Source organism: Equus caballus, chromosome X, assembly GCF_041296265.1.
Source record: "Equus caballus isolate H_3958 breed thoroughbred chromosome X, TB-T2T, whole genome shotgun sequence".
In the NCBI taxonomy this organism is placed as follows: Eukaryota; Metazoa; Chordata; class Mammalia; order Perissodactyla; family Equidae; genus Equus; species Equus caballus.
In genome coordinates, this window is record NC_091715.1 from 44,827,948 (window position 1) to 44,842,279 (window position 14,332).

Consider the following 14,332-nt stretch of genomic DNA (forward strand, 5'->3'; position numbering starts at 1 on the left):
GTAAGTAAAACTTTAGTGTAGCCCCTGTAAGGAAAACCATTAACTGTGTTGCTGTGTTTCGTTATTCCATCTTCCTTGAACAATTATAGGTTCTCTGTAAATCAGAAGCTTTTCAACTTCAACATAGTTATGAGTGTATAGCCTAAATGACAGTCCTTAATGCTATTAATGATACTAAGAACAATTTTCATATTAAGCACATACAAATGTGCCAGGCACTGTGGTGATCAGTTTATATATATAGCTTCATTTAATCATCACAATTGCCCTGGAGGTAGAAATTGCTGTTCCCTTTGACCCATGAAGAAACCAAGGCCTAGAGAATTTAAGTAACTCATGTCAGATCACACAGCTGGTAAGTGGTGGAGGTGAAACTTGAATTCAACCAGTTCTGTTAGCTTTCACCCAGATGTTCTGTATACTATGCTAATCCTTGACACTGAGTAGAAGTTGGTATTTGTTTTATTTTTTTCCTTTGATTAATCAATTAGGAGTTGAAGCTTCCTTGTGCTTGGGTGGTTGAATCTAGTGGCATCCTTAATGTCCTAATCAAACTCTTGGAAGTGGTTCAGCCCTGCCTACAGGCCGCCAAGGAGCAAAAGGAGGTCCAGACCCCAAAGTGAGTGGCCCTGTATCTTTCCTGGTTTCACTTCTGTCCCCTGGGACTTGAGCCCTCAAGCTTAGGGCCTAAATCAGGTACTTTTCTGGGGCATGTATGGGGCAAATCTTGGGTATTTTTGTGGTTTGAAAATTGTGATGTGCCTGATGAAATCAAGATAAGTTTTCCCATGTTGTGCAGGTTTCTGGCTTGCCCAGAGTCATCATTTCTCCTTTTTTAGGTGGATCACCCCAGTGTTGCTCCTGATTGATTTCTATGAGAAGACAGCCATCTCCTCAAAAAGGAGAGCCCAGATGACTAAGGTACATAATGTAGTGTATATGGTTGGCAGACTGCTTTGCTTCTTGAGGCAGGAATCGACCAGAATAAAAGAGGGGAGAGTGATAGAGAATGTAAAGGTCTCTGATCAAGGCAAAAAATCTCTTGAGGGATCTTGGTAGCTGGATTTCTTTTCTGGATGGAGAGTTCGAATTATTTTTTTATGGAGTTGCTTGCTAAGGGGCCCAAGAACTTACCCTGGAAGTAAATGTTATAGGAGTGTGCTATTTCCAGAGAAGGAGTGGCTCTTCTGTTATGTGAAGGACTTAGTGTGCAGCAATTCCTCCAAAAGCAAGTGCTTCTTATATGAAAATTATATATGCCACATCATCTCAGTACCTTCTCAGAAACAAGTTTTGTTCCAGTACATCTACCTTTTATTCCAGTACCCCTTTTGTGGAAAATGCTTGGAAACAAAAAGAAAGCAGAGGATTGCAGAACAAGGGTGTAGAAGGTTTTGTATCTATGGAGAGGCTGAGGAATGTGAGGGTTAGTGTATACGAAAACTTCTCGAAATATATTAAATGTCCAGTATATTTCTTTTTCCTGGATTAGCTTTAGCAATGAACACTGATGAAGTTACTGTTTCTTATAACAACCATCCTTGGAAATACAAAGAAACTTTGTGCTTTTATATTTAGTACCTACAGTCCAACAACAACAACTGGCGCTGGTTTGATGACCGCTCTGGGCGTTGGTGTAGTTACAGTGCCAGCAACAATAGCACTATTGATTCTGCCTGGAAATCTGGAGAGACAAGTGTGCGTTTTACTGCAGGCCGAAGAAGATACACTGTCCAGTTCACTACAATGGTGCAGGTACATGCTCACTCAATGCTGTAAACTTTATTGAAATGAGAGGAAGGCGCTGGGGTTGCCTCTTGGTTTGCTTCTTTCTGAACCAGCAGTCCTGACATGTGTTATAAGGAGTGGTATTACCACTACTTAACTGGGTATAGTTTTCAGAGAACTGAGTCTTTCTAAAGTCGTTAGTTAGACCGTGAGTCTGTGGCAGTTTGATACTATCTCACCCAAATTTTAAGTGTTCAGTCAGGGATTAGAGTGTTTAGGGATGGTGTCAGTTCTGCTGGAAAGTTTACAGTTTGTTAGAGGGCCTTGTGTGTGCCACTTTCTTTCTGGGGACCTGTAGGCTTTCTCTTTGATAAATGGTAAGAAGGATGGATAAATTGCCAGGGTTCCTTCCTGTTGCAGCATTTTGCGTGGGAGTTCCACACCCCTTATAGTTTCTTTTTTGGTAGAGATGTTTTTGTCTACTTGAATTCTTAGGTTAATGAGGAAACAGGGAACCGGCGCCCTGTGATGCTGACTCTCCTGAGGGTACCACGGCTGAATAAAAACTCTAAAAACAGCAATGGACAAGAACTAGAGAAAACGCTGGAAGAAAGCAAAGAAATGGATATCAAACGTAAAGAAAATAAAGCCAACGGTATGGACTTTTAGTTTTGAATCTTTCTAGGAGTGTTTTACATAAAGCTAATGTGCCTTTGTGGCTTAAGTTGTGGCCAGTTTCATTGAGTGATTTTTTTATCCATCAGATTGCTTGGTGACTTAAAAGATACACAGTCCCCCTTTTTATATGGCTTTTCATCTGGTCTTAGAATTGGTGATTGGTCTATTTCTCTTAATAGGACCCAAGTGCTTGACTAGTTATTTGGGAGGGAGAGGTGTGGGAGGAAATGTCAAGTTAAACTGTCTGAACTCTTACTTTTCTATTTGTAGATACCCCCTTGGCCCTAGAGAGTACAAATATTGAAAAGGAAACGAGCCTGGAAGAAACAAAGATTGGGGAGATCTTGATCCAGGGCCTGACAGAGGATATGGTGACTGTTTTAATCCGGGCCTGCGTGAGCATGCTAGGAGTCCCTGTGGACCCAGACACTTTGCATGCCACCCTTCGCCTCTGCCTGAGGCTCACCCGAGACCACAAATATGCCATGATGTTTGCCGAGCTGAAGAGTACCCGCATGATCTTGAATTTGACCCAAAGTTCAGGCTTCAATGGGTTTACTCCCCTGGTCACCCTTCTCTTAAGACACATCATTGAGGACCCCTGCACCCTCCGTCATACCATGGAAAAGGTGAGTCTTTTTGGTGTCAGATGCTGTGTAGTTTTACGTCATACCTTTGTTATCCTTGGTCTCAGAGCAGATAGGCTTCTGGTTCTTCATAGGGTATATAGCTAGGCATATAGACTGTATGCTCTGCCCAGCAAAATTTCCCAACTGTCTGCTCAGGTGCTTGCTTAGGTATGATAGATAGATTAACCCATTGAATGACATTAAAAAAGAACTAGAAAAATACATTTTCTGCCCTTAAATTTACTATAGTGATAGCTCTTATCTAGAAACTCCTCTCTGGCAATACAGGTTTCTTGAACCAAAAATTGTTAATAAAGAAGTGGGATACTTTCCGCCAAGTTCATGTCTTAAAGATTATTCCCTTGTAGGAGTGCTTCTCGTGTTCACCCAAGAGTTTGTTTTCTAAACATTGTGTTTTGGGGTTGTAAAAGTAGTAAAGTTTTTGGAATGTTTATGATATGCCAGACACTGTGATAAGCTCTTAACGAAAAAACCATTGTGCAGATCCGAAAACTGAGGCTTACATGTTTATTTTAGGAAACATAAAGCAGTGGAAGAAATGACAGAGTAATTAGAAAAAGTAAAAACATTTATGACATCAATGAGGGGTGAGGGGCAAATATCTTACCTAGTAAGGCTTTTTTCTCCTCAGTATTTTTACGCATTTTCATTCTTCCTGCTAATTCCTTGTCAACAGTCATCATTTGAATGTTACTGGACTTCACTTTCATTTTCCTTTCTTGAGACAGTTTCCCACATTTATAAGTGTTATTAGAATATACTTTTTTGTGCATAGCTTTGTCATGTTTAATATTGTTTTTCTTAGCGATTCCTAGAAATTGGATCAAAAGGTATAAATATATTTTTTAACTTGCTTGCCAGAAAGGTGGTACCGCTTTATACTTCTGTGCATGTATGAGTATATATCTCACATTGTTCAGGCAGTTGTCCTTCACCCAGCCTGTTTGATTTCACCTGACATGAGCAAAATCAAAAGGAGGAGAGCTGTTAAAAGGCAGCATGTACATTGATCCAAAGTCAGGACACAGCCCAACAGGGAAAAAAACAACTCTATACAGACAGGATTCTGACTTTAAAAACAAAATACTTAAAACTTACACAACTTAAAAAGTGCTAGGGAAAAATATAGGTTCTTATTGGATGAGAGAAAACTTTCTAAGCTTAAAGGAAATTGCATTTGGGGGTGTGGGGAGCAAAAGGAAGATCAGTGGCAGTTTTAACGTATCAAGTTGGCAAAATGTAAATGCTTGATAATATCCATTGCAGGTACGGGTGTGGAGAACCGGGCATACTCTTACTTTTGGTAGAAGTGGAAATTGGTGCAGCCACATTGGAGGGCAATTTGGTACTGTCAGTTTGAGATATCCTTTGACCTAGAAATTCTATGGCTAAGAATTTATCTCATAACTAAAGTCAAGTATGCCAAGGTACATATACAAGAATGTTCACTGTAGAATTGCTTGTCATATCAGGAAACCAGAGATCTAATGTCCGGCAGAGGACTGGATAAATAAAATTATGGCACATTCTTTTTAGTGAAATTACATTTTTATGTATTTAAAAAATGAGAGCTATTTTGCGATTCCAGCCTGGCAGGCAAGATATAGGGGTTAATAGGCTAAACTAAAGAGCATGACTGATTTGGTAAGAAAAGCATTAAGATTACAAAAGATAGTTACCTTTGTGAAGATCATTCATGAAGGAATGGATAATAAATAGATAATGCAATGGAGTTATTTTCTTTATACTTTCCTGTATTTTCTATGATCAGCGAGTCATTTTATGGGAAGAGCAAAATCATAACAATGTCTAAGCCCTGTGGTATCAAAACAAACAATCCATAAATAGTTTGATGTCTCCTATGGCTATCATTATCTGAGACTGATAATTAACTTTGAGGCATAAAAAAACATTTAATTTTGTTCTTATACACTAAGTGGATATAAATATTACATATTTTTAGAGTTTGAACCATTCTGGTTTAAAATTGGGACAGCATTTGGGAAGCTAGGAGCTTGGCAATTAAATGTGGGAGCCATGATCTGGATAAATGAGCAATGATCTAGATACATCTCCCAATTTCTGTAAAGATCACATGCCATCTGGTCTAATAATTGATAGTTTTGGGATATGCTGAATGCTGTAACTTTTTTATAAGCCAAATTTTTTGAGTCAAGAAGAGATGGGGCTTGAAAGACCAAGTGTATCTTTCTCCCAAAAATCTAAAGTTGTCACCAACTGTCTTGAGGCAGAGCTTGGTTAGTATTTTAATCCTTGGTAACTCTTCCTTGAATGCAATTGTATTTTTAGAAAGTGATGTTTAATCAGCAATGTTTCTTCCTCTCTTTTACTAGGTTGTTCGCTCAGCAGCTACAAGTGGAGCAGGTAGTACTACCTCTGGTGTTGTGTCTGGCAGCCTCGGCTCTCGGGAGATCAACTACATCCTTCGTGTCCTTGGGCCAGCCGCATGCCGCAATCCAGACATTTTCACAGAAGTGGCCAACTGCTGTATCCGCATTGCCCTTCCAGCCCCTCGAGGCTCAGGAACTGGTGAGTTTCCCCTCCTGGCCTGTGAGACATTGAGGTTTGTGGCCGCATGTAACTCCAGAGGTTTTCTGTGAGGAGATCTGTAAGTTGGAAAGCCTCCTTAGGTAAGTGTTGGGACATTGGCTGGTTGATCATGTAGGTCAGTTCAGAGGTACTTCAGTAGCTTCTCTGATCCTTACCTTGTGGTAATCCCTGCCAGAGATACCAAGGACCCATTCAGTCTGGTCCTTGCCTTCAAAGAACTCATCTTGGTGTGGCAACAGGGCTTACATACAGTGAATGGTTTACAGATAGAGTGATAATTGAGGGACAAATGGACATGTGACTCATGTGATACAGTAGGAAGTACACAGTATCATTGGTGTGTTCTTGCCAAAAATGTTTGGCCTATATTTAATTATGAGGAAACAATTAGATACATACAAATTGTGAGGCATTCTGTAAGACAACTGGCCTAAACGCTTCAAAGATATTAATGTCATGAAAGGGGAAAAAATGCAAGGATCTCCTAGATAAAAGGAGAGAGAGAACCTTGATGGGATTCTGGATCCAGATCAAGGAGATTTGGAGAAATTTGAATGCTGACTTTGTATTAGATAATACAGTTGTATCCGTGTTTAATTTCTTGAGTGTTAAAATGATATTGTGGTTATGTAGAAAAATATCCTTGATCTTAGGAGGTGCAGGTAGATGTATTTAGGGGTAAACAAATGGTGATTCTAGATGACAAGTATATGGATGTTTCTTATACTAACCTTTCAACGCTTCTGTAGGGTTGTGGGATGTCTTTTTAAATAAATAGTTGGGAGGGAGACTAATTATTTTGAGAGCCCCAGCTATGTGCCTGGCCCTGTGCTGGGCATTTCTCATGTATGGTCTCATTTAGTCCTCAAATTTCAAGAAAGAAAATTGAGGGTTTTTTGAAGTAATTTGGCCGTGATCCTGTAACAGAACTGAATTTCAAAACCAAGTCTCCCCAACTCCGAAACCTGTACTCTTTACTGTTTGTTACCCTGCTATATTAGATCCTTTGGGATTTAGGGAATGTAAAAGCCAGATTTTCTAGTAGGCTACTTGAACATTGTTTGGAAATGACCTCCTCTTGCAAGCTTGTACGTTATACAAGCCCCCTTCTGAGTCTTAATCAGTAACCAAGTGTAGGTGCCAGTTTACTATTGACTGATTTTTCTCTGTCTCACTTTGGCTTAGCTTCAGATGATGAATTTGAGAATCTTAGAATTAAAGGCCCTAATGCTGTACAGCTGGTGAAGACAACCCCTTTGAAGCCCTCACCTCTGCCTGTCATTCCTGATACTATCAAGGAAGTGATCTATGATATGCTGAATGCCCTGGCTGCATACCATGCTCCAGAGGAAGGTATGTAGTTAGCCCACCTCAGGAGGCTGGGTGCTTTACCTGAGTCATTTCAACCAGCTCATGGCTTAGTGAACACTTGGTATGTGCCTACACCTTGGAAATCGAGATAAGACACACAGTACACTTCTCTGAATAAGCCAGTAGTCATACACTGTGATGCCAAGGTAATGGTGAGTCCTAGAGCAAGGCACCTGACCTGGTGGTGGTGGGACCTGTAGGAAAATTTCTTAGAATAAGTTATTTCTAAGGGAAAAAAGAGAATAAGTTATTTCTGAAATAAGTCTTGAATGATAAGAGTAGGGAAATTGCTGAAGCTCTGTCATATGAAAGTACATCCCATCAGCGAAAAGAATGAACAAAGACTTAAAAAGAGATAACATCTTGGACACCAGGAAGTCTCTAACGTTTTCACTCTCAGAAACAAGACATTGTTGTTGCCCAAAGAGCTGCGAACAATATTAGAAGGTGTGGCTAGGCTTCCTGACCTTTAAGACAACCATCCCAATCCACTTTTATTCCTAGTTAAGGTGCTGCTTTTAAGTACTAGGGAAGTCACGAATGAATTGCTTGGAACCAAAGGTTCCATTCCAGTTAGATCCTTCTGGATTTTATTCAGGACATACTTAATTGATGGATACCATAGAATTGCCAAAATTTGATGGATACTGCTTTTAATAAATCAAGAAAATCTGAGTCTTTATTTTGGTGCTTTTCATCCATCTAGCTCTCTGATCTATATAGAGCTCTTTGCTTCTCCTACAACCACAGAACCTTTACCCCACCCATTAACCCCCACTAAAAAAAAATAATTCAGCTCTATAGTTATAGCAACCATTTATTGGCCTCTCTAGGCATAATACAAGGTATGTCCATTTTAAGTTTAGCAACAGCTGAGGAAAATGAGAAGAATAAGTAAATTGCCTGTGGTCACAAAATTAGTGATGGAATGAGGCTTTCAGCCATGCTCTCTTGGTTGTACTATGTTTCTCCTGGTTCCTAAGTGAAAGCCTAGCAATATCACTATGTAAACAGTCATAGCAACTTGGAGTGAAATTAACCAAACTACCAAGTAGTCATTAACATTGCGCAGTTACAAAAGAATTTTGTTTTGTTTTTGTTTTTCTAGCTGACAAATCTGATCCGAAGCCTGGAGGTATGACCCAAGAGGTTGGCCAGCTCCTGCAAGACATGGGCGATGATGTATATCAGCAGTACCGGTCACTTACTCGTCAGAGCAGTGACTTTGATACACAGTCAGGTTTTTCCCTTAATGTAAGAAGTCATTTCCAACCTCCTATCTTCCTTCTCTTTTTCCAATACCTGTGTGTTCTCAGTATTTAGGGTTATGCCAGGGAAGTTTCAAAGGTGTTAATTTTGATGTATCTAAAATTCTGTTGCCTAAAATTGGAGTATCCCTGGGATTTTCTTTTCTCTTCTTGGATTAGAAATGTTACCGTAATTCATTTTTCATTCTCATCTTCCCCTGTCCGTTTCCCCTAGTCTCCCAGTCACTATTTATAGCGATGGCTTCCCACAAATAGAGGGGGGGGAAGGTGACTAAAAGATGGGCCAGGGGCTGGCTCCATGGCCGAGTGGTTAAGTTCATGTGCTCAGCTTGGGCAGCCCAGGGTTTTACCGGTTCAGATCCTGGATGCGGACATGGCACTGCTCATGAGGCCACGCTGAGGTGGCGTCCCACATGCCACAACTAGAAGGACCCACAGCTAAAAATACACAACTATGTATTGGGAGGCTTTGGGGAGAAAAAGGAAAAATAAAATCTTTAAAAAAAAGGGGGCCAAAGAGAATCTGTAACATTCATAACCAGTACCCTAGGAAGGAGTCCTGCCATTTGTAGACAACTGTCTTTGAAGTTAATAATGGCTCAGGAGTTTTCTTCTTCTATAGAGTCAGGTCTTTGCTGCAGATGGTACCTCCACTGAGACTTCCACATCTGGGGCAACCCAAGGAGAAGGTAATGGTTCGCTTTTCTCCCTCTTTTGTTCTTATTTCTTGAGAGGACAACTTGAAGAAACTGTGGGTGTCCTGGGCAGGAGGTAGGGGAATACAGGCATAATTGTCACATTTACTTGTCTAAGTGAATTTTCTCAGGAGTGAGCTCAGTGTTCTATAAATAAAGGGTTTCTATATGCTAGAGATAATGAAACTGTGACTTAACTAACCCAGTAATGGTTTCTATGGTAACATCCTTTAGTTCTGCTTTTTAAACCATGCCATATATTTCTTTTGATGGCTTCCATGCTGGCTTATAGAGCTTTGGTGCCGGTGACACTATTCTAGCTATAAAGTTTGCATGGTAGATTCTTGCCTTCTAGCAGTGTCAACAGAGCTTTTTGGCTACTTGCCAAAAATTAGAGAAATGCCATGTGGAAGCAATTCTAATGAGACCTTTCAAGAGCTACTTCTCTGTAGATAAATCTCCTTTGAGATCTAAGTTAGGAGACATCGAATTTAATATCAGACTAGTCCCTGGAGATAAATTTAAAAGACTAATAATTAGTAAAATATTGGTTAACTCATTTTGGTGGACTTAGTGTTCACATGTAGTGTGTAGTATGGCTGATGACGATGACAATAGCATTTGAAGGAAGCGTCAGTGCCCGCTATGTGGCAGACAATAATAGACACCAAAATGAATTAGATTCATTCCTTGCACTTAAAGAATTTTGTTTAGTGAGGGAGACCTGCAATAGTTATAATATAATATATAACTGCTGGAATGGAGGCATGCTTGGATAAGGTATAGTTGGCACATGATATAATAGTTAATAGCACCTCAGTATGCCTGAATGAGACAGGAAAGCTTTTATAGAGGAGATCAGCATTTGAAATGAGCTGGGTAAGTAAATGTGTGCCAGGCAGACATGCAGGAAGAAGAGGTAAAAGAGTACACAAGGCATGTTTGGAGAACTACTGTTAGTACAGTATTTCTGGAGCATAAAATTATGTATAAAGACGAGGGAAGTGGCAAAAGATGTATGAACAGTTGGGCAAAGCCTCCCTGCTGTGCTCTATGTCCACAGACCATGTCTGAGACCTGAATTGTCCTGGCTATCTGTCCTTCCACTACAGTATGAGGAAGGCATTCAATTTGTACTAGTGACCTAAAGAAGGAGAAGTGGTATTCTGTCCACGTAAGCCTTGATTTTGCCAACATTCCGGTGTGAAATTGAACCAGTGTTTGGCTCTTTCTCAACAGCCTCCACTCCAGAGGAGTCTCGGGATGGGAAGAAAGATAAAGAAGGGGACCGGGCCTCTGAAGAAGGCAAGCAGAAAGGCAAGGGCAGCAAACCTTTAATGCCCACTTCCACTATTCTTCGTCTTCTGGCAGAGTTGGTGAGGTCCTATGTTGGTATTGCTACCCTGATTGCCAACTACAGCTACACTGTGGGCCAGTCTGAGCTGATCAAAGAGGTAATATTTCCAGTGTCTGCTAAAGGCTTTATACTGTCATCCTTTGGATACCTGTTACGTGTTGGGTGCTTTACTAGGAACCCATGCCTGCTAGCCCAATAATGAGAGAGACAGAAGCCTCTTAGGACACATTAAAGAGCTTGGCGTTTTTCCCATGATATGTGGAGCCAACAGGCTCATTGCAGGGATTGAGTTGATGCGGTTAATTTGTTTTGTAGAAAATCACTTGATCTGCAGTGTGAAGCCTGCAAAAGGCAAGATTGGAGTCAGAAAGACCAGTTAGGAATCTGATACAGTAATCTAGATAATATAGGATCTTGGTGAAGTTGAGGGGAATGGATGAGTCAAAGAGATGTTTTAAAGGTAGAAAAGGACAGGAATTGGATTTGGAGGATGAAGGCGAAATCAAGGACTCAGCTGGGTTTTTTTTAATTATTCCTTTTATGTTAGAAGAGGAAATGATTTGAAGAGAAAATATGGGTCATCTAAGTAAAGGTGTCTAGGGGACGGTAGAATAAACCACATACACAAGAATATCAGTGTACTTCCAGATGTACTCAGACCTGTGCAAAGACACCAGGCATGGTAACAGTATTGGTAATACAGACTATTAAAAAAGCCTTAAATGTCCATCAGTAGAGCTGTGAGAAAGAATGAAGTCGTACTTTGTGTGTCCTGATACGGAATTATGTTCAGGTTAGATTTTTCAAGTCAGAGGGTGCTTGAAGAAGAAACTATATCATGTTCCCTTATATGTAAAAGGGGTGCCCAAGGACGTTTTTTTATAAAGAGGACCTTGTTTTGGGGGTCACATAGTAATTTTATGGGTAGTAAGCAGTGAAGGGTCTGAGAGTGGAGTAGGGGCAATAAATGTTGCAGACAACCTCTGAAAGCAGCTCCCGGTTTTTTAAACTATTTTTTTTTTAATATATACAGAAATACAGAACTCCCAAGAGATTCATCAGTTAGTTTTTGGGGGAATGACTGGCACCCAGATTAAATAAAACATGACAAACTCCACAAAAGCTACCCCTCTCATGCCTTCCTGCATCTCCCCCTCCCCTTTGAGCTTCCATAAGGTTGCCATTAAATTGAGTTCTATTGCCATAGGTTGGTTTTACACTTTATATAAATGGAATCTTACAGTGTGTACTCCTTTGTGTCTAGGTTGTTTTGCTTAACATGTTTGCAAGGTTCATTTTTGTATGTAGTGTAGTTTATTTTCATTGCTGTGTAGAATTTCATTATGTGAATGTATTAAAAGTAGTGCTGCTACAATCATTCTTATACATGTCTTGGTGAATACATATAAGCATTTCTTTTCAGTGGTATATGCCTAAGAGTAGAATTGCTGGCCTGTTTAGCTTTAGCAAATGGTTGCCCAAAGTTTTCCAGAGTGGTTGTGTCAATTTATATTATCACCAGCATGTGGGGTTCGAATTGTTTCACCTCCTTGTCAACACTTGGTATCTTTTCTGTTTTTCATTTTAGCAGTTCTCTGGGTTGATAGTTGTATTGCATTATGGTTAAAATTTCCTTATCTTTATTGGCCATTTGGATATTCTCTTTTGTGAAGTTGTCCAAGTCTTTTGTTCTTATTTTCTGTTGACTTCTGTATTCTGGGTATAAGTCCTTTGTGGAGTATATATTAAATATACATTAGGCATTTATTTCAAAGGTTTTACTCATTTGTGCCAGTTGTAGTTATAATTTATAGTAGCATCACTTGTGCAATAAGACATTTAATTGCAAATTTACCTAAGTATCTGCTTAATATGTGTCAAATAACCTACTGGTACTGAGTACTCATGGGTGCTTTACAAATACTACTGATAATCCTCACCTCAGCACTGCAAGGTTGTTGGTATTACTCCCCTTAACAGAGAAGAAAGAAAGCTCAGAGAGGTCAGTAACTTGCTTAAGGCCACATTGCAGAGTAGCAGGACTAGAATTGGAATCCAGGTTCTGGTTCCAAATTCAAATCTTTCTCTCAGTCATACTGCTTCCCGAAATTGCGAAGCTTTCTTCCAATTTTTAATAATAATATCACATAGCATTATTTATACTTTTATTCAGAAAGCTATTTTAACTTTGTGTTTTATTCACTACTGGCAAATTTTTATTTCTAATAGTTTTGTCTTAGCAAGGTCATGTTATCTAATTTCCCAGACTCTAGAATTCTGCAGTGCATTTTTTATTGAGCTAAAAGTCACATAAAATTAAGCATTTTTAAAAGTGTACAGTTGAATGGTATTTAGTACATGCAGTGTTGTGAAACCATCATCTCTATCTAGTTCCCAAATCATCAGTGCATTTTGATCCAAAATCTGCTTGAATGACAGCAGACTAAGTTTCTTTCTAAGATAAATTATCATGGTAGAAATCGTTGTTAGGGAAAAAGAAAAGTCTGACTTAGTTTTCCTTCCCAGCTGTTGTTGGGCATTTTTGGCTATTTTAAGTAACCCTGCATTAAATATTTTTACATATCCATATCTGTGACTGTGCTGTTTCTCATTCAGTCCCTGACCATTTCTAGCCCAGGGTCCTGGGCACATTGTAGGTATCAGTAAATATTACGATTTAATTGAATACTGAAGGTATTATGGCACTCAATTAGGAATCAGGATTTGAATCCTTGCCATTGACTTAAGTTCTTTGTACAAGCCATGTTTCTTTGGCCTCAGGTTACCCATCTGTCAGATTGGGAAAATACTGAACTTGTCTTAACCGTTTTATAAGTTTGCTCTGAACAGTTCTATTAAATATCACACACAAAAATGTTTTAAGAAATGCCAAGTAGCATCTAAATGAAGATGTGTAAACTGTGTAGTAGGAAATGAAGGGAATTTGGAAGCATAAAATCTGGATTTGCTACTCCCTTAGCTTGTACCTTTAAGCCTTGGTTTTCTCATCTATAAAGTGAACCTGATGATCACTGACTGGGTGACTTCAAGGATCAACTCTCTGTGTGGGTGTACCTTGTTGATGTGCAAATGATATGGCATGATTGTGCTTGTAAATCTTTAAAATGTCATGATTAATGACTTTTCAGGACTGCAGTGTGCTAGCTTTTGTTCTGGACCACCTCCTCCCACATACCCAGAATGCAGAAGACAAGGACACACCTGCCCTGGCCCGCCTATTCCTCGCAAGCCTGGCTGCTGCAGGGAGTGGCACAGATGCCCAGGTGGCCCTTGTGAATGAAGTAAAAGCAGCCCTGGGACGGGCACTGGCTATGGCTGAGAGTACAGAGAAACATGCCAGGTAAAATCCATGCCTGACCTAGTGCTGATAACCAGTAGCATCCCCTTACTCTATTCTTGGTCCATGGGATTCATTGCACTAGAACAAGAGTTTTAGTCATACTGGTACATTCTCTGGTCCTCTCAAATAGTTACAGTGCTTTATAGTACCCCAAGGACTGATTACATCTGGAGGAGGTTGGTAAACAGCTTCAAAAAAACAAAGAGATGTTTTCATTACGTTTCTAGGGTCTTAAAGCAAGAAGTTGAGCAGGTTATTCTGTCTCATTTTTTAGATTGTATTTAAAGAAAATGAAAAATGCTACCACCCAGGGAGTGAGTTCCCTCCTGTTTAGATGTTACTTCCAGGAGGAAACACAAAGGGCACAGGAGGATTGTCTGATGCATAAGAATGGGCTGTGTTCATATCATAGAGGTGTCAAACTTTTCTCCCAGGCTTCAGGCAGTGATGTGTATCATCAGTACTATCATGGAGTCCTGCCCCTCCACCTCCAGCTTCTACAGCAGTGCCACAGCCAAGACCCAACACAATGGCATGAACAACATCATTCGACTCTTCCTGAAGAAGGGACTGGTTAATGACCTGGCCAGAGTGCCTCACAGCCTGGACCTGTCCAGGTAAAATCATTCCTGACCTCCAGCCCCAGGCTTTTG

At 40.0% G+C, this 14,332-nt stretch overlaps 1 protein-coding gene across 32 annotated transcripts in view; it reads left to right on the plus strand.

The window, feature by feature from the left end:
- The window catches only part of HUWE1 (HECT, UBA and WWE domain containing E3 ubiquitin protein ligase 1), a 146,488-nt gene that overhangs the window by 101,056 nt on the left and 31,100 nt on the right, over positions 1-14,332 (plus strand). For all 32 annotated transcript variants that reach the window (XM_023634502.2, XM_070257026.1, XM_070257014.1 and 29 more), the window contains 12 exons: positions 492-619; positions 840-921; positions 1,579-1,755; positions 2,224-2,383; positions 2,677-3,035; positions 5,411-5,606; positions 6,813-6,980; positions 8,107-8,252; positions 8,889-8,955; positions 10,201-10,415; positions 13,468-13,679; positions 14,114-14,296. In XM_023634502.2, the coding sequence (XP_023490270.1) occupies positions 492-619; positions 840-921; positions 1,579-1,755; positions 2,224-2,383; positions 2,677-3,035; positions 5,411-5,606; positions 6,813-6,980; positions 8,107-8,252; positions 8,889-8,955; positions 10,201-10,415; positions 13,468-13,679; positions 14,114-14,296 (2,093 nt within the window). The remainder of the gene's footprint in view (positions 1-491; positions 620-839; positions 922-1,578; positions 1,756-2,223; positions 2,384-2,676; positions 3,036-5,410; positions 5,607-6,812; positions 6,981-8,106; positions 8,253-8,888; positions 8,956-10,200; positions 10,416-13,467; positions 13,680-14,113; positions 14,297-14,332) is intronic.